The following is a 24575-nucleotide window of genomic DNA, read 5'->3' as shown; positions in this document are numbered from 1 at the left end:
AGGTCAAACAATTTAGATACTTGGGATACATGATCAATGAGGGGTAGAACAAGTTTAGAACCTTTCTAAGACTTTGAAAATTTTTTACGGACAAGAACCTGAATTTCAGCCTCAGATATAGGATGATAAAATGCTACGTCTGATCCGTTCTCGTATATGGGGTTGAGACGTGGACGCTGAAAATATCAATCATCAACAAACTGGAAGCCTTCGAAATGTGGATCCTGCGGCGAATGTTGAAGGTGTGTTGGGCCGATCACCTGTGTAACGAAGACGTTCTCTGCAGGGTCGACTTAGGAGAACGAGAACTTTTTGAAAATATCAAGAAAAGAAAGATAGGTTATCTCGGGGAGAACTACATATACCACGGGGAGAACGGTACCATTTCCAACGCCTCATTCTCCAGGAAAAATTTGGGGAAGGAAAAAGACGAATAGGTAGAAAAAAATTATCGTGGCTAAGAAATATCCGCTAGTGGACAGGGACACATGACTTCCAAACATTACAGAATGCTGCACATAATAGAACCAGGAATCTGTATGGCACATTAAGAAGAAGAGAAGAAAAATATACAACAATCTAACGTTGAATAACAAGTGAAACTAGGTCTAGTGTTAGTTCTAAAGTACAAGGAAAACTAGAACTAACACTAAACCTAGAACTACAAACATTCGGGTTTAGCCGTCTCTTAACCCGAATGTCTCTAGTTCTAGGTCTAGTGTTAGTTCTACTTTTAGTTCAATAAAAATATACAACAATCTAGCGCTGAATAACAATTAACACTAGATCCGCTAGAACTACCGTTCTTGATTTATACATTGAATAGACAACTTGAGGAATACCCCGAGTTTATCTATGAACATGGAATAGAGCAACTTGGGGAATAACCCCAGTTGAATTCGATCTATGATTAGCGCTCATAGATTCATTTATATTTAAATATACTGATATATTAAATAGATAATATTATATTTTCCGTTTTAACGAGGTCTGTTATATCGAGGTTTTTAGTGAATTTTCTTTTTTAATAGATTATTTTTTGTGTGCTAAAGTTAAAGCTGTTTTATTGTTTTAAATTAAATATTTAGAGATACAACGGGTTACCAATGGTTAGATAAATCGCAGTTGGAAACTAAACTAGTTGAAACTATAACTGATAGGGAATATGATAATTTTGTTACTGCTATTGAAAGATTAGTGAGTCTTCCTTATTCGTACAAATGTATAGATTTTGTAAGAAACTATCAAAAAGCCTTAATAAGTCAAACAAAATCAATGGAAATACCTGAGTTGAAGTATGATGAACAAGGTAGAGGATACATTACAGTTTACGGTGAGTTAAATTTAATTTAGAAGATGGATTTATTGTCAGTACTTTTAATGTTGATTTCATTTTTAGAATGTTTAAGAAAAAAATCTCGTGGGCATGTTACGATTAGATCTCCTGGATCTGGTGTAATAACAGTCAATAATAAGGATCTTTCATATTTTCACGATCTTCAATCAAGGGAACAGGTGAGTTATAAAAAATAGATCATTCAAATCATTATGAATTTTAAATTAAAAAATTGTGTTCCAAATTTTATTAATTTTCACATGCTCATAACCAGCGTTGGCAAACCGTTGCTAAATGAAAAACCTGACACAAAATAGCGCATCTCTTTCTTGTTTCGCACTTTTACTTTTGCATGTGAAGAGGATAATGTAAATGATGTACCCCTTCTTATTTCATGTTTAAATGAGCAAGTGAAAAATAAGCCATGTATAGAGCCCCAAATGAAGTTATTGTTTAAGTTCTTTCCAGTTGTGCAAAAACTGTGTTAAGACTTTTGCTAATTCGAAACTTGTGAAGAAATTATTAGTAGTCACATTGTTTTTTTGATGGTTTCCCAGTGTGAAGCTGGCTTTGTAATGGATAGCCATTTGGTGCGTCAAAAGTCCAGAAAACTTTTATCTCATATTTTGCCGGTTTGGATGATATTTATACTGTATAGACTTAATATGACCTCTATATGGAAATAATTGTTCGTCAATGGTTTGCCCAAATTTTTGTCAGCATTGTCCATATGTCCCGTATTGGTGCTACTTTGTCTGTTTTCGAAAGTACTAAATGTGTAATTTCATTATTAAATTTGATAAACCTTAACATATTATTGAATCGGTCACGCGATATAGCTACTCACATTAGAGACAGGGCATCAATTTTCCACATATTATCTGGATTCTGCTGATTGTCTCTGTGCACATCACTAAAAATAAATGCTACGAAAAAAGGGTCAAACTCAATTTCCGTAAACTTTTGAAATGTCTTCTGTGGTGGCTGCTCTGAAATATTAGGAAAGCTTTCAATCAAATTATTGTTATAAGCTTCATAAACTCTATTGGGCTTCCTAAGAAACGAACCATATCACAAAGAATTGAAGTCTGATTCGAAAAAGAAATTCTTATAAAGTTCTGATCATTCGGAAATAGTTCCAGAAATATAAAAAGATCCCTTTTTACAGAACAGACACAAAACAGACTAATAATTTCTATTAAATATTTAATATAACAACAGACACATTTCAAATAATTTATCTATTTCAATTACTTTTCTATAAATAATGAAGTGTAAAATGTGTCTGAAATGATTCAATTGGATATAAAAACAAAACTAAAAAGAGAGTTAGTCAGAATCAAGTTTGATTCAAGTGAAAATAATTATCTTATTAGAAATAACAGAAATAAATTCGTTTGAAATTGTCCTTGGGAGAGTCATATGCAAATTTTAATCCAGTTTCTTTTATGAAACTTTATAACCCCATTATTGTGACGAAACTGACACCATAGTTTTAATTATTCTATTCTCTGATAACAAACTCACGTTTTAATAGAATTTTGCTATCTAATATGGATAATACAATAAGTTGTAATTACAACTTATTTGTTCTCGCAAATATCAAATATTTGCGCTTTTATCTTTGTATAAATCGCGAGTAATTCTGCAGGAAATTCTTCTGCATGGTACGCGTTATCGTTTGTGAAGCAAGTGTTCTTTTGCTTGCAACGGTCTAAGCTGTTGGTGCGTCATCGACGGATGGAATAGAATTTCTGTGTCGCCGCTGATATTTCTCGGTCAAGTTGACCATCACCTTCCGAAGGCACACAATCGGTTCCCCCTCTAAATGACCGTGCACGCCAAAAAGACTATCTCGGCACGGATCACCACAAACAAGTGCCGCAATTTAACAATTTACATTGTTCGCTACTGTTGTCCACAACCAACTACAAGCAATTCGCAGTGCGGAGAGAGAGAAAATTGTTTGGTTTTGCAAATCCACGTTTGCCGTCGCATCATTTTTTTTCCTTTTTATATCCGGCACTGCATCAGCGACTCAACAGGTAGAATCGCCATAAGGAAGGAGTAACGATAGTTATGCTGCTAATGAAATATCATTTCGACTTGTTCCATGGACTTGATAGTGCTTTAGTGAACTTAATCATGGAGGCAGGAATAATCAACGTCAACAGGAATCATAATTCCAGGTGAGTGTTTCTTTTTTATTTTGAAACCCATTTTTTAATTCGTTGTGGCGCGCTATTTCTTTAACGAGATAATAGCGCTTTTTAAACGCCTCCGTGACGTTTCTAAGGGCGTAAGTAATATTCTAAAACTGAAAAAGCTGCGAGTTCCTCAATTTGTGAGGATCTCACGCAATTAGAATTAATTGGATAATAGACTGGATTTTGACTCGTTTAGGGATTCTAAATATCCTGTGGGTTTTAGAATAGCGGTTAAACAGAGCGCGGTGACTTTTTTCAATTCTCGCATTTAAAGAGGTAAATAATCCGGAATTAAAAATTATAATAGTGAATTATTCAATTTTACTGAATTATGTATTTATTTCAGGGTAGTTTTCAATTTTTTGAAAAATTTGTTTAGATAAATAAAGTTTTGGTGTAATATTTGCATAAGATAATAGTACTTTTTTTATATTGTAGAGATTTGCGCTGTTAATTAATTAAAATTGGGATAAACAACTTCGTTCCCGTTATTTAAATTTTATTACGATACCGGTTTTGAGCAAATTAGCTCATCATTTTTTTATACGATTGGAAAACAGTAAACATGTTCAGGTAAATTCGGCAATTTATTTAAGGAGATGAAAGTTTTGCGTTTAAAAAAGTCATTGATCTTTGATTTGTAAACTTTCACCAAATTGTCGAACAAAATGTTCAGCGAATTGGCCGAATTTATTGTTGAATTTTGCATATAATAGAATATCGTAAACAATATCTTAGAAAATGTTTAAAATTGTGGAAAATTACAAAAATTATATTTAGAATTCATTTAAAATCATTTAAAATTCCTGGATATTATTAGAAAATGTTATTAGACAATTTAATTTAAAAGTGTAAAAAATTATATGCTTAAGAATATTGCTTAACAAAAACTCATTATGATATCTTATACTATACTATCATATATATTCTTTCCCATCAAAGTTTATGTGTAAGTGTTGAAATCGTTTATCCTATTCTAGAGGTCAAAGCTTGTGCTTATTTGTAGTAAGATTGTGTTCCTTATTGTTTTAATCATCCGAAAAAAAATTTCTCATCTAAGTATCAATAAGTTAATAGGCGCTGATAAAAATAAGAATGACAAGGATAAGCTGAGAGATGAGCCGAATATAATTCGGTTTGTAAAAGATTATCCGAATGGTTTCTTACCTCTCAAGCCATAGTTTATAGTTTTCTTTTTCGAATGCAAAATTCATTATTATTATTTGTAGTGTGTTTCAAAATCTGATGCCCCATAGCTATTGCAAAAAATTGTAGCGTATTGCATATTTAAAGAAATAGAAAATAGGTTTGTTTTAATCATTGGAAAATCCACATGGTTGTCAGAATATTTTGTGAATCCATAAGCAATTTTTCGAAGACTTTTAGATTTAGTAAAAAATATTCCATAGGTTTTGTCACACAATGGTATTCCATCTCTATACACGGATGCTGTGAGAGATTTCGAGTTAATAATGAGTTGTATCCAACAAAAAATAAACCACGGCGCTGTATATCACATCTTAAATTGTTCAAATATATATTTATTCATTTGCCGTGTCATAATAGTATATTAAAAAACAAGTTTCGTAAGACACGTTTGAAATGCATTGTATTCGTACAAGTTGAAAAAGGAGTGGCGAAACCACGAGTTTTTTAATGAATGAGTGCTTGAAGTCTTATGAAAAGTGTTTTTTATGCTATTTTTTGTAATTCGCGTTTTTATCCTTTTTTTTTCAAAAATAAAATAAATTTTGACAATGTAGGGAAATAGGTATAGCAGTTGGTAACACCGTAACACTTGAAACTAGAAATTTGAATTGACAATTAGATACTGTCAAAACAAAATGTATTCACCTGACAAAAATGTTTCATGTACACCTCCCAAAATAAGAGAAATTGATCAGAGTTCAATGTCCTCGTCATTGTGGACGTCGTATTCGATGCTAAGAACGTGTTTAAACATCCATAGACAACCATTGTCACATTGACAACTAGAAAAATTAATGACCTAATGTCACCAACTTGAACTGGTTCCATAAAATGTTACTAAAATCTCATTACAGCATCGGATGCTGTAAGGGGTCTCATTACAGCACCCGTTTGAGTACTGTTATAGCTTTTATTACCGTCGCGAATTACAAAAAAGTATCTTATGCTAATAATAATCTAAATAATAAAAATATACGAATAACCAAATAAAATTATTGTGTTTCAAAGAGTGTTGAAAATCAAGATATCAAAAGAAATGTAAGAATGAAGCAGTTATGAAAGTCTAGGTTCCCCAGCTGCATATTTTTTTGGACGTGCATTAACTAACATATTAAGTAAATGTGTTTGCTGGATAGATATTTTCAGCAATGGGTTGTGCAGCCTGATTGACGTCCAACTGCTAGATTTTGTTTTGCCTGGTTCTGGAACTGTAGCACTATTTTAGCATAGAATATGTGGTGCAAAAGGTATACGTTTCGAGAACGTGGTAAAATAATCGACTACGAGTATACTTTGTTTTGAATATGATATATCTGCTAATGAAAGTATCTTAGATATGAATATATCCTTCGGGCTTCTAGATTAACCACTAGAGGCAATGATGTATAAAAATTGTCGAAAAACGACATGACTTCATAAATCTCGAATTGTTTGCCACAATTATACCGCAATGTTGGCAGAAGTTTTTAAACCAGACTAATTGGTAATATTACGTTAACATTTGCTCTATGTACACCTCGAAGTGATAGAATATCCATAAGATCCTCTTATCGTTATTGATTTCATTTTAATGATACACATGAGTCGAATCTTTTCAAAACAGCATATCTTTCCGAATAACTGTCAAAACTTCGATGTCTACAAATGAGCATAAGGAAAATATAATCTATTTAGTGACAGGTTTCAATCGTTTCAATTAAATCAACTCGTCTGTAATGAATTAACCCAATTTTATAGATATTTTACTAGATAATCTACGTTTAACATTAAGATATTAGCATTATCACAACAAGTATTCGATTAAGTTAATATAGCGGTAATAGTGTTTATGAATATGCCGTCACTGCCAATCCAAAACAGCATAAACACCAAAATGGTCACTTTTTATTTAGCAGCAACACGGTTGTAGTACAGCATTTTCAAATCTGCATCCAACAGTTAAATCGGCATAACCGCAAACAAACTTCAGAACGATAATATTCAATTACGTTAAAGTTATGCTAGTCTGACTTTATAGCGGTAAATATATTTTGAGATAAGTTTGTATTGTTCTATTTTATAAATGTTTATTAATTGAATCCTTCATTTGCTTTTTGATGGATTAATTGTATATGTATAATGTCAGCTGATGTTAGTGATACTCATGAGTCCATAAAAATAAAATTCTGCCTCTACATTATTAATATTTATTAAGGTAACCAATGTTTAGCAAAAGAATTATTAAACAAACTGTATAACACTGAATTTATGTATAAATTCATTTCTGTGGATAATCCAGGTTTAATATAATAGTAATGGACAATTTTCGCTCACTGATTCAATAAAGTAGTAGATTTCGGTTTCTCGCTTGCATGTATAAACGGTTATCATAAATTTTTGATTTGATCTTCATCTTGATTATCTAGAAACTCAACCATCGCCTGTTATATAGTGATGATATCTTGTTTGTAATATTCTTGTGACAGCCCAAAGTATCGGTACTTTGCTAATAGTTCTTAGTGTAGACACGCGTTATAAAATTTTTCCAGTATAGATACCAATATAATAATAAGCTAAAGATATAAGATGGTTTAAATGTCTTCTTTATATCAAACTTGTTGCACATTTCTGGATTTCTTTGGGTTGTTCCAAGTTCTTGTATTACAACTTCCAGCACATTCCCTTTTCGCTCTTACGCCAGAAAGAATGTACAGAACAACCTAAGCAGCGTGTAATTAGTCTTAACCTTATCTTGTTTAAAAAGCTTTGTCACATGTAAAATAGCAGAAACCTTTCACGTGACCCTTAATCTCATGGTAAATAGTTGAATTATAATATTCTGATTACAAATAAACGTAGCTTTCTATTTGCCTTGCAACATTTTTCTTATTATTTGACATTTGATACTTTTACAGAATTTTTGGTGAAATTATTCAATTTCAGAATTCTACGAATAAGCTAGTTAATTTTAACAACCGATTTTTCGGTAAAAAAGATAACTCATAATATCAACAATTAAAAATAAATTTTGATGGGAGAGAGTAGAATCAGAGACCACAATGAGTTTTATAAAGTTATAAATATAGCAAAACCCGCAAATTCGTTTATTCCAAATTGTCTTATCTGCATGTCAAAAATATCCTTATCCGGATATGGTTTAGTGTTTAATTTAAATTTTGTTGGATATAAAAATAAATTCAATTAATAATACAAGTTACTCAGAATCTTCATTAAGCGATACTTAATTTGTGTCAAATTCTTTTAAGGGCTCAGTTTTATTTATGACTCATTAATTTATGACTCAAATTAATTAATGTTAAATTATTCTTAAACCATAAAAAAATTCATTTGATAAAAACTATTGATATTCGTGGAATCGCAGAAAATAAAAAACATTTCTTAAAAGCATTTAAAAGTTATGGAAAATTACAAAAATAGAAGTAATTAAAAAAATTATTCGTTGGTAGTTAAAATTTAATTTCATTCTAAAAATTGTTTAAATTAATTCAATCTTATTCATTAAAAAAAAAGTATCTCAACTAAAACTGACTTAAAAACATTTGACATTGAAATATCCTCATTGTAACCTTCCAGAAAATTTTGCTAATCACATCTTTCCTATTTACTTGATGGTCCGCACAAAGAAGTTAATTATCAACATTGGCTCAATTATGTAATATCGAACAAAACATGGCCATGACTATTTATCTACCATGAAATTTGGATGTTGATTTATAAAAACCTCTTCATATGGTCAAAGTTTTTTATTTACTTCTGAGAAATAAGTTTTAATTATAAAAAAAGATAATTTTAGATGATTGATGACTTGTAAATCGAAAAAATTAAAAAAAGAACAATTTTTTTACTGTTTGCTTAATTCCTTTTAGGAAATACAAAAATAACTTTGTGTTATTATTAAATAATGTTAATTGGGTTCTTATAGGAACCTATCTGTAAACAACACTAAAAGCTATTTTGTGCTAAATTTGAGTACACTATTCTTATTTGTGTTTTAAATATATTGTTAAGTAGGTGTTAAGGAAAAGACATTTTTCAAAATATTTAAATTGTTTAGGTAGTTTATCATTTCTATTTTGATAATAAATAACTTCCATAACGTGATTAATAAGGATTATTTTTTTTGTTATCTTCTATAATAGGAAATTCGCTCGATTTGTTTGTTTTACACTATTTATTCCCCTTTATTCGGTCGACAATGGATGGGAATATATTTGATGCTCATCATACAATAGATTAGTTACAGTGTGGTATTTTCATTATTTAAACGACACACTTGTTAGCGCACCTTTTTTTTATTTCTCACGGCAAATAATACATCCAAAAATGATTCGATAACGAATGTTCTAGAAATAGATTGTTTTAAAAGTAATATATTTTGGTTTTAACAAAGTATAAATTACGGTTCTTTGATTTATTTGATTTAAATATTAAGAATAATGTGAAAGCAAAAAATAACACATCAGTTCTTAGAAATTTTTGAAGTGTTTGTAATTAAATATTTACCAACTTATATAAGTATAGTAAATGTTTACAGTAAGTTTTGGCATACAGTTATATTTTTTTTACAGTCCTCTAATAATGATGCTTAGGTGTTCTAATCAATGCTCATCAAAGAAAAAAATACAGCAAATATTACACTAATACTTAAAATTATTCAAAGCTTTCCTAAAAAAAAAAGTTAAATGATTTAGGACTGAAGTGGTAAATCGCCATTTTATAATTGAGGATGGCTAACAGTCATTTAGATAGCACTTTTACAGAAATTGTATTTGTCACTAAGTATAAAAGACTATTGCATGAATAGTCTTTTATACTTCAAAAAATGTAACACTGTAGAAATGTGTAATGAATATATAACGATTCAGGTATAGATGGCACAATGAAATCCTGTGAAAAACGTTTAAAGTAACTTTAGAGGCAAATTGTTGTTTTATAAAAATAGCGATTTTAAAAATTTCACAAAATAAAAGTTTGAGATTGAAAGTGGATTCATTTAGTGATAAGGATTCGACATATTATTAAAAATACAAAGATTCATGGTTCCCAGAATTACTGTAAAAGATCTAGCTACTGTAAATTACGGGAATAATTAATTACCAATTTACTTTAATGGTACAAATAGTTATTTACGATACAAATGCGGAAAGGCTCGCTATTCACATAAGCACGCTAGTTTGCAGAACGAACGACCGAAGGGAGTGAGTTCTGCATTTGCGTGCGCATGCTGGAAAAATCCTTTCCGCATGAGTATTGTACAATATTTTTGTAACGAATAAAACGTCCCTGTGTGACGATATGAGTTGTATGTGGGGTTTTTGACAGGAAAAAATCAACCGAAATTCAAAACGTCAATATTGATTTTTATAGATTTTTTAAATATTTTAAAACTGTGTTATCTGCACACGAATGTATAAAACGTTCTTATTAACCTTTTTTTATAAACATGCACATTTGGTCATTAAATATTCCTGTTAGTTGCGGTAACAAAAAGCATTTGTGCGGGAAAACGCGTTTCCCGCACGTCCTCTCTGTGCGGGAAATAGGTATCTAGATGCTATGAGTACAAAAAAGTATATAATAATCGTTTACAATTAATACAAATAACTTGGTTTTCTTCCGGTTCTAGATTTAAAGTTTTGATCAAATAATTTCCAAAATGTTGTGCTTGTAGAATTTTTAAATGCAACACCCTGTATATTGTTACATTATAAGAATCTCCGCTTCAATACAAGATTATTAATGTGTGACAATTAAGATTTGATGTAGTCAGAGAAGTTTTACCTTCATTTAAAAAATTAAGTATTTATTGAAAACTTAATTAACTCTAAATTTTGAATACAGTTCGATTAAACTATAACATATTAATTTATACACCTACACTGCTAAATTACATAATGCTTACTTAATTAAATGTTAAAAGTTGCTGAACTATTTGGTCTCGGTATGATCTGATGTTTTGGATAGAAGTGCCTATTTCTTACAGACTAATGGTCTATTGGCTTGGTCTTGTTTTTTCCAAGTACCTGCCACGTTCCTCTATACAGGGTAATTCAAATTCGACCCCCACCATTGGGATCTCAGAAATCATAAGAGATACAGAAATGGTGAAATGGGGGCAAAGTTGTGTATCTTAAAGCTCATCATTTTTCAACTAAGTTTTTGGATCATGAAAATGTCATGACACAACTAGAAATTTTCTCCGACGTTTCGTTTTCATGAAACTATCATCTGGTTTATTTTTTCTTATGAACGCCATATTTGATTTTCACACCGAAAAGGTGTAGGATCATTAATTCTGATTTCAATGATATATCATACAATGTATTTCATTTAAAAAAACATTGAATTATTCAAAAAAGAAAATAAACCTGATGATAGTTTCACGAAAACGAAACGTCGGACAAAATTTCTAATTGTGTTATGACATTTTTCATAAATGGTTCCCTTAAGAATATTTTTTCAGATTCACAAAAAATAAAAAATAAAGAAGTTATAGGCAAAAAACGAAAAAGTTTTTCCACATAGTTTACTAAATATTGGATGATTCCAAAACTGATCCATGGATTCGTTTGGTTATTATGAATCTAACGTCATATTCTCCTTGTCTTTCTTCGTTTCCAAAGAAATATAGCGACTAATCTCTTTTATTTATGGTACTTTTATTTTTCTATCATATCTCCTGAATTGCATCAATCACGTATCTCTTGTACTCTTAGCTACTTTAGTCATAAAGCCAAGTCGCAACATAGTCCAAGGATCCAAATCTCAAATACAATCTCCTTTCCTTATATCGTTGCTTAGGTTGATTCCGAAAAATGGTTTAATTGGGAAAATTGGTATAATTCTTTGAGCTATTCATAAGAGTGCTCGTAAAACGTTGGCCCTACACTTAACCTCCATTCTAACCTGGTTAAACCCAAATTATTATCGTCTGAGGTATCAACCTTCGCAATAAATCCAGGTCTCCCTTTTATTTGCTTCAGACTCAGACTCATAATCTTTCCATTATTCTTTAATCACACGGTGAACTGTTGATTTTGCAACCCCTCCTACAAACAAAGCATTCTTATTTGATTTAATATAATTTTTAAAACATTTATCTTTACCAGCAGGTTCGACAATCTTATCAACAGTAATTTTTACAGTTTTTGCCATTAATGATGTAATGCTTGTAAAGATTTAAATTATTTACTTTTCTGAAAAAGTTAAATGTCCTAAGTCTTGCGCTTTTTAAAAGGCGAAACTTGTTGTGAATTACTGCTAGCTTCAAAAGCCATACTTAATTCTAAGGAACTGATTTCATTCAATTAAATTGTAATATTGTAGTGAAAAATGTTAGAACATAAAAACGTTCTCCAAAATAAAGAGAAAAGTCTAAAGTTTCAAAACAAGTTATAGTAAATTTATTAGGCCTTGACATCTTTTTATTTTTACTTTAACGGAATTAGCTTTCTCTGATTCAAGCCAAATCTTTTGTGACGTAAAGATGAGACTCCCTCGATAGTCTCGAGTTGTTGTATTTATTTACATTAAGTCGACCCTAATGCTATAATGTTTCTTTCAACTACTGTAGCATGATTTTAGGAGTTTTTTTCGTAATGAGTAATTTTATTTTGTCATCCACCCAAACATTGTTTTTCTTGCTGCTCCAAGAATTTCTGCTAAGTCGCGCCAGTCACCATTGATATTGTAGAAAGTTCAAATTTGGCATTTCACGTTTGCAAAATCCTGTTTCTTGATTTAAGGTATTTGGCAAACACTCAATGAATCACATTGATTAATATCATTCTGATTTCCATTAATATATTATGGCCAATATTGTTCTGATAGCTCCAATTTGGTTTCTTTGGTGCCATTTTGAATTTGATTCATGACAATTTGAACATAAAACATTATGGTCAAAACATTGACTTCGCTGTTTGGCTCCATACTTTTACATTGGTCTTCTGTACTGCGCATATGTAATCCATTCTTTTTACTTTTCCGCGTGCATCTGCCCAAAAGTACTTTATGTAGAACTTATTCTAGATATTATACTTAATTATCGAAACGTATCATTTCCTTCAATCTCAACTTTCATATCTACTTACATAGCTAAATCGTTCTGAAATTATTTTCTAAGAATTATCTTATCAGGCTATACAGGGTGCGATTTCATAACGAGAATTGCAGTAAATACAATATTTGATCTTATTACCATTAATTCAGTCTTACTAGAATTAGATTAATAGTGAGTTTGATAGTGACGTAGAGTTAGATGTTAAGTTTCAGTAATAAGAGTAAGTAGTAAACGGTTATATCATTTACAATCTTATGTTACATCGTCAAATTACATGTTGGCTTCACGTGTTTCCTGCTTTTTTCTTAACAAGAAATTTTTTCAAATTGCATAAGCTAAGATTTGTATCCCAATTATGGGAAATCCTTTCATTACGGATGTTTACCGTTATGCAGCAGGCGTTCTTATTTCTCACGACTTCAAAAGTATTGAAAAATTTTGGTAATGAATGTTCAAAAGTTAACTTCTACCAAAAAGAAAACGTGTTTTAAATTTATTTTGTGTACTATAAACGCAAAAAATAATGATAATTAAGTATTTATTTTCGTATATTTGGTGAATAATTGCACAAATTTTCAACATAAATAATATTTCTTAAAATTCTCTCGAAATTGTGATTAAGCATTCCTAAAACAATTTTCTTAATAAATCCTACACATGGGCGCAATTAAGATTTTAATTAGTGTCGATTTAAATTACATGTTAGCTTGACATGTTTCTTCCATTCTTTAATAATAACCTATTTTAAATTGCATAAGCAAAGATTTATATCCCACTTTAAAAAAATCCCTGATTCTCCTTATTTCATTGCCGATGTTTACTTTTTCACGCAACAAGGCGTTTTTTCCAATAGTAATTTCCTACATTGGTGCCCATTAATTTCAAGAATTATTCTTAGATACTGATCTAAATCTGAGTAGTTTTCCGACCGTCAAACGGAAAAAGACCTCCTCCGTAATAACATCCGGTTTAGTTCTGATCAGTCGCGCGTAACTAGGAATTTATGTTTTTCTATTAATATGTTAACTTAAATCTACATACTAATATTTATCTCGAGGTTGAACAAGTAATTTAGTAATTAATTTCGAATAAAGTATGACGTATTAATTTTTAAGTTTCAAATCCGTGGCATAAATTTTCATAAATAAAATGTTAGACATCGCGAAATTTCTTATCTTTTTTCTTAACATTGTCTGACGTTATTGCACCTGTAAATATTAGTCCGAAGATAAGATTTATCAATGCCTCATTTTAATTTCTTAAGTAAAATATAAAAATTTATAGAAATTTGATAATTAACGATTTGGTTGATTATGATAGAAATTACCAATTACTGTTTTTGAAATAGTGTTGGTCAAAAATCAATGATTCATTATCTACATTACTAAATTATTATTTTAGTCTCCTTTAAGTAAGTTTTATAATTACTGGGAAAAGTTTTGTGATTAAAATTTTAAAACGTCACTATTTTCTTGTCGAGAATGACCTCAATATAAAAGAGCAACACATTAATAATTTAAATGAACAAGAATGAATTTATGTTAGATCCCTACGTAAATGATCCAACATTGTCATTGCATCATATTCTCGGTTAAAATCTCGTTTGTGTTCGATTAGAAACGCGTTTTCACTTTTAACATTTTCGTTTATAGGCTTTTAGATATTTTGCAATAATAATATTGTATAATATATTATATTAATCGTTCTTTTTAAATTCTGGGTTTTAATAATATTCAACATAATTTAACCGGTATTTAAAATATTTTTTTAGTTTGTTTATTTAATAATAACCTTATTATTTATTTATTGTAGATAAATGGTTTGTGCAACAGAAGAATCTCGTTCAATAGCAATGGAAAATCTCGGATTTCAAGACGTAACGCAACCTCCGAAATTCGGACGATCAGTTTCGGTTAATGTAGAAGCCGAGAGTTTTCCTTTATACCACACACCACCATCATCGATTTTACGATGGAGAAGGTACCGAGGAGATCCTCAAGAAATGCTCGAAGAAGAATATCCTTCCGAAGATATCGTTTACATGGAATGTGGTCCATCCCCACCATCGGATCATACCCCAAATATTTACGAAAGTTTCGAAGAATTTTCTTCAAACCACGAACTGACCGTGCAAATTTGTCACGACACCATCAAAATGAATTTGTTAGAACATATGAAATCGTTTTCGGGGCGACATCAATTTTTGGATGATATTGAGAGTAAGAAAACGGTTTCGGAAAATTTAAACGCACAAATGTTGGGTGCGTCAAAATTTGAGATAAACACGGCATTTTTGTGGGCTGCTTTTTTGAAACGTTGGGATATTTTACAAGGTTTGTTGGATTTGGGGGCACAATTACAATATTATGAACCAAACCAAGGATTAAGTGCTCTTCATTTAGCCGCATTTAGCGGCTGTATACCTGGAACTCAATTTTTAATCGCTTTAGGATCGGATGTAAACGCTTGTTTTAAATGTTACACTCCGTTACATTGTGCTGCATTCGGAGATTCTCCGGAAACCGCAATGGTTTTATTAAACAATTCCGCTAGAGTTGGAACTTTAACTTCAAATCCTAATAATTGTCAAGAAAGTGTTTTACATTGCGCTGTTCGAGCAAACGCAATCGCTTGTGTTCGATTATTTATAGTTGAAGGAGCTGATGTTGGGCAAGTGGAATATGCTGGGATTTCACCCGTTCATTTAGCAGCCGATTTAGGACATGCGCAATGTTTAAGAATTATGTTAGATCCAAAAAATGTTAATGTTAACGCTAAAACGAAAGAAAGAGAACAAACCGCGTTACATTTAGCTGCTGAAGGTGGATACACAGAATGCATAGAAATTCTTTTAGAAAAAGGAGCTGATACTAATTCACAAAATCATCGGGGACAAACACCACTTCATTTAGCAGCAAGAGCTCAAGCTTATGACTGCGTTGAAATGCTTTTGAGAAAAGGTGCTGACGCAAATATAGTGGATTATGATCGAAGATCTGCATTACATGCTGCAGTTGGAAAAGCAGCGAGATCTTATGATATTATTGAAGCTTTAGTTACTTGGGGAGCGGATGTAAATGCAAAAGATCAATATGGTTACACACCATTACACATTGCAGCTTTAAACGAATTATCACAAGGTGTTGAGGTGTTAATATTTCATGGTGCTGATATAACCGCGAAATCTAAATTTGGAATGACAGCTTTAGGGATAATAACAAGAAAAACACCAGCTTCTTTAGCAATGATTACTCAGAAATTGGACGCTGCGATAACTTTACATCATCATCCTGAATCGTCAAATCGCGAAGTTGAGTTACGATTAGATTTTAGGAGTATTTTACAACATTCTCATCCGAAAGAAATTAATTTTTTGAATACTTTTGTTGACGAGGGCCAAAAAGAGATTTTGCTCCATCCTTTATGCTCGGCTTTTTTATATTTGAAATGGGAAAAAATCCGCAAATATTATATCGCGCGAATGTTAATTAGTGTTATTTTCGTTTTAAGTTTATCGCTTTATGTTTTAACCGCTTTAGCACATAATTGTTATAATCAAGGAAAGAATATGAATGAAAGTCAACCGCAAAATTTATTTGAATTATGTGAAAAGAAATCAATGCTCGGTCATATGTTAAGACATAATCCTTTTGTAATTGAAATGCAATGGTATGTTTTGGTTAGTATAACGGGTTGTGAGATTTTACGAAAAATTTATGGGATTGTTGGTTATCCAACTGTTCGCCAATATTTATCTCATCCCGAAAATATATTGGAGTGGAGTGTTATTGCCTCTGTGTTTGTAATTTCTTTTATTTATACGGGAAGGACTTATACTTGGCAAAATCATGTTGGCGCTTTTGCCGTACTTTTTGGTTGGACAAATATAATGTTGATGATTGGTCAACTTCCCATTTTTGGTTCCTATGTTGCAATGTACACACGTGTACAAGGTGAATTCGCAAAGTTACTATTAGCTTATTCTTGTTTATTAATAGGTTTCGCAATTAGTTTTTGTGTAATCTTTCCTGATTCCTCTTCATTTGCAAATCCATTTATAGGTTTAATAACAGTTATGGTTATGATGACTGGTGAATTAAGTTTAGATCTTTTATTAGAAGATAGCGACGACCCACCATTTTTATTAGAAATTAGTGCTCAAGTCACATTTATACTATTTCTTTTCTTTGTAACTGTAATTTTAATGAACCTATTAGTCGGTATAGCAGTACACGATATTCAGGGATTACAAAAAACGGCTGGTTTATCAAAACTAGTCAGACAAACCAAGTTAATCTCATACATAGAATTAGCTTTATTTAATGGTTACCTTCCCAGTTATATGTTAAATTTATTACATTGGACAGCTTTGGTTTCACCTAAAGCTTATCGAGTTGTTTTAAATGTTAAACCGTTAAATCCAAGGGAAAAACGATTACCTAGAGACATTTTAAAATCCGCCCATGAAATTGCGAAAAAAAGAAAACATTACGGACATACCATTTCTTCGCATGGTAGTACAGCTACCAGTTATGGCAAAAAGAAATGGATGAACAATAATGTCGATCGCATCGAAACCACTGACTTGGTAATTGATTACAGCAATTATATAAATAATTTACAAGTTACAGTTGATAGAGCGAACGAAAAGATTGATTTGTTAACTAATGAGATTAAAGAACTAAAAAGTATATTATTGGATACTATAAAATCAATGGAACCATCGAGTTCTAATAAGGAAGATACCAACAGTAATTGTTAGTATTAAAACGTGAGGATTATAGGCTGTTACTGATTTTCTTTTTTGAGATAAAATATCGGTGTTAGTCTCTACATAGTTACTGTAAGTAGAAGCTAATTTGCATCTTTTTGAATAACTCCTCAATCTATTCAATTATCTTTCGTGATCGATCTATGAGTGGTTTTTTGAATAACTCCAATGGGAAAAGATAAAAAAGATGAAAATGAATCTTGTACAAGATTTTCTTCTTTCAAAGACGTTTGTACGAAATGTCTTCATCATTAACACAATTTACTATAAAGATGAGCGATAGAGACCAATAAAAATTAATCAGCATTACTATAAGTGCTCAATCCAGAAATTCTACTATAATATTTGAATAAAACAATATTTATTCATAAAGATGCAAAATAGAATAGCATTGGTTTATAGTATTAAAATTTTGTTATAAAAAAAGTTTTTATCGTTTAAAAACCGTTATAAAAAGAACACGAGGTTAATTTGTTATACTCATATAAAGATTTTCTGGCGTATTTTATACACAACTAACAAACAATATATTTTTGATTGTTTTAATGTAGGATATTGTAGAATTATAGTTAAAAAATACTTATGTGATATTTTGTATCTTAAGGATATATGTTAAAAATCTTTAATAAATAATGTATTTTAGCAACAAAATAAAATATTTTTTCTTAATATACTCTGATTATAACTCAATATAATTAAAGAGGTTTCCTCAGGGCTGTAACTGCCGTGAATTTCAATTATAGCAGCCAGAAAGTATTAATTTTATATTTCGTTCTTAAAGGTTTTATTACAATACTTAACTTGTTCTTGATATATATCATTCCTCTTCTAACTTTATGATTTTCAACATCCCACGGGTTTTCGTAATTTAAAGGATCTTTGAATATTACCTTTATGCTTATCTGTATTAATACTGTCTTTAACATTGTTATTTAACACAGTTATTTTATGATCAAACAAATGCATTACACACACCTTTATCATATTACTTTCAATAAAACTCGGGTTTAATACACCTACCTGAAATTGTGAAAATAGTATATACAAGATTAGTAATACTCTTCCAAATCATCACTAGTCCAGTTTCCTAGGTTCCATATTTTCCAACCAGAAATTTTTATATTAAATTTTTCAATCTTTATATAACTTCTTGTCTCTATATCTACTTTTACGTCATCTTTCTTTTCAATTAACTTTAATAAAATTAATTTAAATAATTTAACTTTAATAAAGTTCTTGATTCAGTGATCAATACATTTGAGATTTTTACATGCTATAATAGTAGTAAAGAAGGCATGGACGTTGTTGATAAATTATGTATGTGATCAAAAATAACAACGATGGCCAATATTATGTAGCTTACTAAATGTTGTCACTATTAATTGATTCATCGTATATACTGCTAATAATTTAGAATCTCAAACTGCAAAAATTTTCTATAGCATTAATTCATCATTAACAAAAAGAACGCACAGGTGTTACAAGTAAATAGTTTAAAGGAATATGTTATGCACATGTGCTGGTATTTCCCCTATTTTACAAAAAAAAGGTTTACTTATTATATCTAGGGATCATATTTGCTTCAGGAAGTTATGATACATCAGATTTTTTACGTATTTTTTAGTAATTAACTCAAATTCCTAAAACTTGACAAATCTTTATTAACATTTCCTTGGTTTTTAAGATTGATGTATTTATTGGTGGCAAACCACATTTGTGCGAGAACCGAGAGGGCAATGAAATGAAATTGATCTAACAATGAATTGCTTATAGATTTCATATCAGTTTTATAACTTGTGTTTGACACCATGATTTCTGAAATTATTATGGCCCCTCTTCACTATAGCTCATGATGGACCACTAGAATGGTCGCTAGGATGGCCACCATTGATGATGGTAGCATGTTTGCTTCCACACAATGGTATCTAGATGGCCCGCCTAATGGACCACTCCAAGCAACAGGTGCTGTTGACGACCGAAATGGTTAAGCTGCGCATGATGGCGGCCTTTGATGTGTTTTCGGCCGACCGCTCCCAAAGCCATCCTTTGGCATTACCATCACCATTATCCACCACTTATGGCCACTTCAGGCCATCACCCCTGTACACAATGGCGATGGCTCGCAGTGGTCCATGATAAGCCATAGTGAAGAGGGGCCATTAGGGTTCGCTGATAGAGGCTAAGAAAATTATTTTATTTAGTCAGTGACAGCAATTGCAACACCAAGAACTAGTAGGATTTTTTTGATCAAAGTTGGCAGAAACGGTAATTTCCTACACTCTGCGTGGCACCCATGATAGCAAATGTATCCTCTATTTCCCAAGCAACCTCTATGTCATTCGTATCGTGGAACTTTACCCTACATGGTCCAGACATGCTCGATTAGGAGATGGGAACGATCATGACAAGAGACTGACATTATTCTGATGGAAAATGGGTTTTCAAAATGTTGAAAAATCAAAATTCAGATATAACATAACTCGTTTAAAAGTGGCGGAAAAAATTTAAATCTTTAGACCTGTTTCAGGGATTTTTCCATAAACCTTTATCTTAGAATGTACCGATACGTTAATTTTTTAAGAAACTTTTTTAAGGTTTTATTCAATTTTATTAATCAACATTTCCTTCAACACTCTCCTCATTATTTTTCCGCTAGCAGTTTTCGGTATAGAATCAACAAAATAAACTCCACCATGTAACTGTTTCGGTTTCGATACTTCCCTAGCGACAAAATCAACAATTTCTTGTTCGCTAACTTCCTTCCCCGGATTTCGAACGACAAAAGCCGTTGGTAATTCTCCTGCAATCGCATCTGGTTTTCCAACAACCCCCACATCTTTAATTCCTGGATGTGTTAATAAAATTCCTTCGATTTCCGCTGGGGGAACTTGAAAAGCTTTGTACTTAATTAGTTCTTTAAGTCGATCAACAATAAATATAAATCCTTCTTCATCAAAATAACCAATATCGCCTGTATGAAGCCAACCATCTTTATAGGCTAATTTTGTAGCTTCTGGATTTTTGTAATAACCTTTTGTGACCATTTTGCCTTTAAAACATAGTTCTCCTACTTGGTTTGGTCCTAAAAGTTCACCAGTTTTTATGTCTTTTACACATCCGGAAACGGATGGAACTAATTTTCCGGATGATCCAAGTTTTCTTTCTTTTGTTCTCATTAATGTTAATGTTATTGTTCCCTCTGTTAAACCATAACCTTGACGCAAATTTTTTATGGTGGGGTTTCTAAAACAATTTATTTATTTATCAAATAAAAAATATGTATTTTTAAAAAAAACCTTTCAAAAAGTTTTGCTTCAATTTCTTGGCTTAATGGTGCTGCTCCTACTAGAATTTCTTCCAAGCTTTTTAAATTGTAATTTAATGGTAATGGAGATCTTGCCAAAAAATTTGCAATTGGTGGAACAATATAGATGACGTTAATCTTGAAATCATTGATAGCTTTTAAGAATACTTCTTCGTCAAATCTTTGCATAATTACGAAAGTGCTTCGTTTTGGAATTCCAGATGCGATCATCATAAATCCAAATGAGTGAAAAAATGGCAAACAAGCGCAAAGAGTTTCATGGTTTAATTCGCTTAATCTTGTATCTCTAAAAAAAGATTTTTTATTAAAACAATTAAAGAAATTCAAATTACTAACGTTAATTGATTGTGTCTTGTTGCGATGTTATCATGAGTAATCATAACTCCTTTTGGTAAACCAGTAGTCCCTGATGAGCATAATACGGTTGCTACATGATTCAACGGATCAACATCAACCGGTTTAAACTTATTTTCATCAAAATCCGGTTCGCAATGTTTATTTATAAATTCCATCATCGTTTCGGTTCCTTCAATATTTGTTTTTGAATCCAAAACAATAATTTTTTCGATTGAATTTATAATTTGTTTTTGTTCGAGGAACGAATTTAACACTTTTTTAGAGGTAAAAATTATTTTTGGTTCTGTTATCGATAATAAATGAGTTAATTCTCCTAAAAACATTGCAACATTATGAAAAATAAATTTAGCTTTAAAATAACTTTTATTAAGTTATTATTTATAATAACTTTTTGATATAAGGGTTTATCTTGCCTCTGGGGCTTTTTCTGCATTTACCAAAAAGCACATCAACGTTTATTTGATCCATACTAGGCCTGTGCTAAGTTTTATCGAAATCGGTGAGATAACCACCCTGGCACATCGCTTCAAAAATATACACTCTACCAGCAGATGGTTTAAAAACTCCAAGACCTCCCCACACGTCTACACCCCCTCTCCTCATCCTCCATCCAATATTCGTTGACCCTTTCTTCGTTACCACACCTAAATCTGGCCACTAACTACTTTTCTCCTCCTCATTCTCCTGCGTCATCAAATATATCGGTAACCCTTCTGTTACAATCTCACCGTATTTTGGTTTGGTTGTTATATCTACTCTTCCTTATCTCAGTCCTTCCCTCTTGCATTCCCACATCTCTATCTTTGCTTTCCAGTTCTCTTAGAAATCCTCATTAAATCCTTAAAAATTATCTCTACATAAAATAAATCGTAATACATCGCATATAAGTACAAAAATCCTTAATACAACCTTAGAAATACTAAGCTATCCTTGCAAATTTTCTCTTATATAAAGTAATTCCAAATAAATCTAAATAAATTCTAAAATCTCTACATAACTTTAAAAATCCATAGAAAATCAAGGAAATTTTCTTCATGATATAATATATTCTGATATGTAAAATCTACAATGTTTACAAATCTACAAACTCTACAATGTTTAGATATCCATTAAAACTCTTAGATTGTCTACTGCTGCAATCCTCCGAAAATCCATAAAAATCTGAGCAAATACTTATTGTTAGAGATATACCTAAGAAAATACCAGAAAATCCTTCTACATTTTAAGCAATCCTACAATATTCCAGGAAATTCGTAGAAAACTATGAAATAAAGAGAACCTCTTTAAATAAAGCAAATGAGAATTGTGATATAGCATAAATAATTTTCAGAAATCTAGAGGTCTGAGGAATTTCTGAGAGTTATAAGAACATAATTGGAAATCCTTTGAGATGTTAAGCAATCCAACAATATCTCAGGAAATCCGCAGAAAGCCATGGAAATTTCCTTTTTAAATGCAAGAAGAAACAAGAAATCCTTATACTTTTATAAATAATTTCCAGAAATCCTCAGATATCTTAGTGTAATCCTGTGAACATTCCATAGAAATTCCAGATAATACTTATACAACAACGGAAATATTTGGATATTCTGTCTTTGGATAAAGTAACCCTGCTACGATCCAATAATTTCCAGAAATTCTTAGATATTAGGGAGAATCCATAAATTCCTGGATTGCCTTGGAAATCCATAAAAACCTTAGGAAATCGCTGAAAATCATATAAGCCCAAAAATCTGTGATACATTCTTAAAGGTACCCGAATATCGTTGCAAATTTTCTTTTTATATAAAATAAATCAGCATAAATACACAATAAATTCTATAAAATTAGAGATATTTCAAAGTAGTAGAAAAGTCTGTACAAGTGTTTGAAAACTTTTCACAATGTTCTGAAAATCAAATAACTCACATGAAGTTCTGATGTTCTTAAATATCTCAGAAAATAGACTGAAATTCATAGATTGCCTACATTGGAAATCGTCCAAAAATTCATAAAAGTCTGAGAATATCTTTAGAAATATAAAGAAATTCATGAAAATCAAAAGAGAGCTTCACCTAAAAAGAGCATTTAAGGCCTTAAGGTTTACAGGAGAGGATTACATTTAGTAGTGGACAAACATGTAAATACATGTAAAGCTGTTTGATGGTGATGATAAATGAACTGTGATACATTCCATGACTTCGTAATATCCTTAAAATGAAAAATTAAAATCTCTGTATATCCTTATAAATTCTGTCTTTCTTCTTCTTTTATTTAGATTGTATTCACGATGTTTCTAAGAGATCTCGTCTTCCGGCTGGATTTTGTCTCTAGCTATCTCGATCAACCTGGTCTCTTCCACTCTTTGGATGTGTCCATTCTATTTTCTTCTCTTCACCTAACGGATCTCACGATATCTCGAATTCCACATTCTTCCCTTATAGCCCTGTTGCTAACTTTATATCTTCTTGTCTTTCCCATTATCGTTAAAGTGCTCATCGTAGTTGTTCAGTTTTGTTTACGTGGATACGTCATTATTGGTCTTAACATGGTCTTATATATTCTTACTTTGCTGTCTGTTGTAATAATTTAGTTTTCCAAGTGATATCTCTCACGTGTCCGGATACCTGTGCTGCTTTCTTAATTTGTTACTTGACATTTATACACTCAATTTCCTCCAGTACATAATGAATTTGTGATTGTTCTCATTATTTTATTCGTTCGACGAATTGTGAATTAGAATTTATTCGAATAACTTTTCAACTTTAACAAAGTTCATTTTTCTGAAGATGCTTACATTGTTTAAGCGAAACATGTCAAATTAGAACTTAATATTCAAATCAATATATTTAATTAACCAGTTAAAGTGCAAAATAATTATTTATAATCCTTTAAATGACATTCTGATTACTGGTTAACATGGATCACAACATCAATTTCGATTTTGTTATTCCTTCAGAGAGATACTTCCCTCCGTAATTCAAAAATTCATTTTTTATATCATCGTTTCCAAGAGCTTTTCTGGTCTTCAGTATTTTTCAGTGTTCTTTGTATGTCATCCGCTGTGATTTGTACATTTTCATTCCAATTTTTCGTGGAATGGGGTGAGCTATGTGCTACCTCTTTGTACAGGTTTTTAAATTATTCTTCCTATTTTTTATTGTTTATCTATGGGGTCTATTTTTACAATTTCGTTTACGTTTGCCTTTCTGTTCCTTAGCATGCGCCACCCTCCCAGTCCAATTTCTTTAGCCGCCTTATCTTCTGGTTGGCTGTGAATGGCTACGATATTACTTTCGTTTTCAAACGGTGTGTCATTCGCATTTCGTATG

The 24575-nt window shown here is 31.2% G+C and overlaps 3 protein-coding genes across 3 annotated transcripts in view; 2 read left to right on the top strand and 1 right to left on the bottom strand.

Annotated features, from left to right (window-relative positions):
- The window catches only part of LOC111422473 (mitochondrial ribosomal protein S9), a 29785-nt gene that overhangs the window by 4357 nt on the left and 853 nt on the right, over window positions 1–24575 (top strand). Inside the window, exons 5-6 of the mRNA XM_023055664.2 lie at window positions 1089–1333; window positions 1400–1515. Of these exons, the coding sequence (XP_022911432.1) occupies window positions 1089–1333; window positions 1400–1515 (361 nt within the window). The remainder of the gene's footprint in view (window positions 1–1088; window positions 1334–1399; window positions 1516–24575) is intronic.
- Window positions 3436–17664, top strand: LOC111422409 (water witch). The gene is made up of 2 exons (XM_023055614.2): window positions 3436–3525; window positions 14624–17664. Exon 2 carries the CDS (start codon window positions 14628–14630, stop codon window positions 17571–17573), a length of 2946 nt encoding a protein of 981 aa, XP_022911382.1. The 5' UTR covers window positions 3436–3525; window positions 14624–14627; the 3' UTR covers window positions 17574–17664.
- LOC111422430 (luciferin 4-monooxygenase-like) lies at window positions 20121–21732 on the bottom strand. The gene is made up of 4 exons (XM_071199797.1): window positions 21702–21732; window positions 21244–21577; window positions 20879–21193; window positions 20121–20825 (listed from the first exon to the last, which is right to left on the bottom strand). Exons 1-4 carry the CDS (start codon window positions 21730–21732, stop codon window positions 20180–20182), a joined length of 1326 nt encoding a protein of 441 aa, XP_071055898.1. The 3' UTR covers window positions 20121–20179.

This window comes from Onthophagus taurus, chromosome 1 (genome assembly GCF_036711975.1).
Source record: "Onthophagus taurus isolate NC chromosome 1, IU_Otau_3.0, whole genome shotgun sequence".
Classification (NCBI taxonomy): Eukaryota; Metazoa; Arthropoda; class Insecta; order Coleoptera; family Scarabaeidae; genus Onthophagus; species Onthophagus taurus.
This window is presented reverse-complemented; position numbering and strand designations above follow the sequence as displayed.

Coding starts and splice junctions, on each gene's coding strand:
- LOC111422409 (XM_023055614.2), top strand. CDS start 14,628: ATGGTTTGTGCAACAGAAGAATCTCGTTCAATAGCAATGGAAAATCTC.
- LOC111422430 (XM_071199797.1), bottom strand. CDS start 21,732: ATGGATCAAATAAACGTTGATGTGCTTTTTG. Junction 21,578..21,701: donor AAACGTTGATGTGCTTTTTG/GTAAATGCAGAA, acceptor CAATGTTTTTAG/GAGAATTAACTCATTTATTA. Junction 20,826..20,878: donor GAAGCAAAACTTTTTGAAAG/GTTTTTTTTAAA, acceptor AAATTGTTTTAG/AAACCCCACCATAAAAAATT.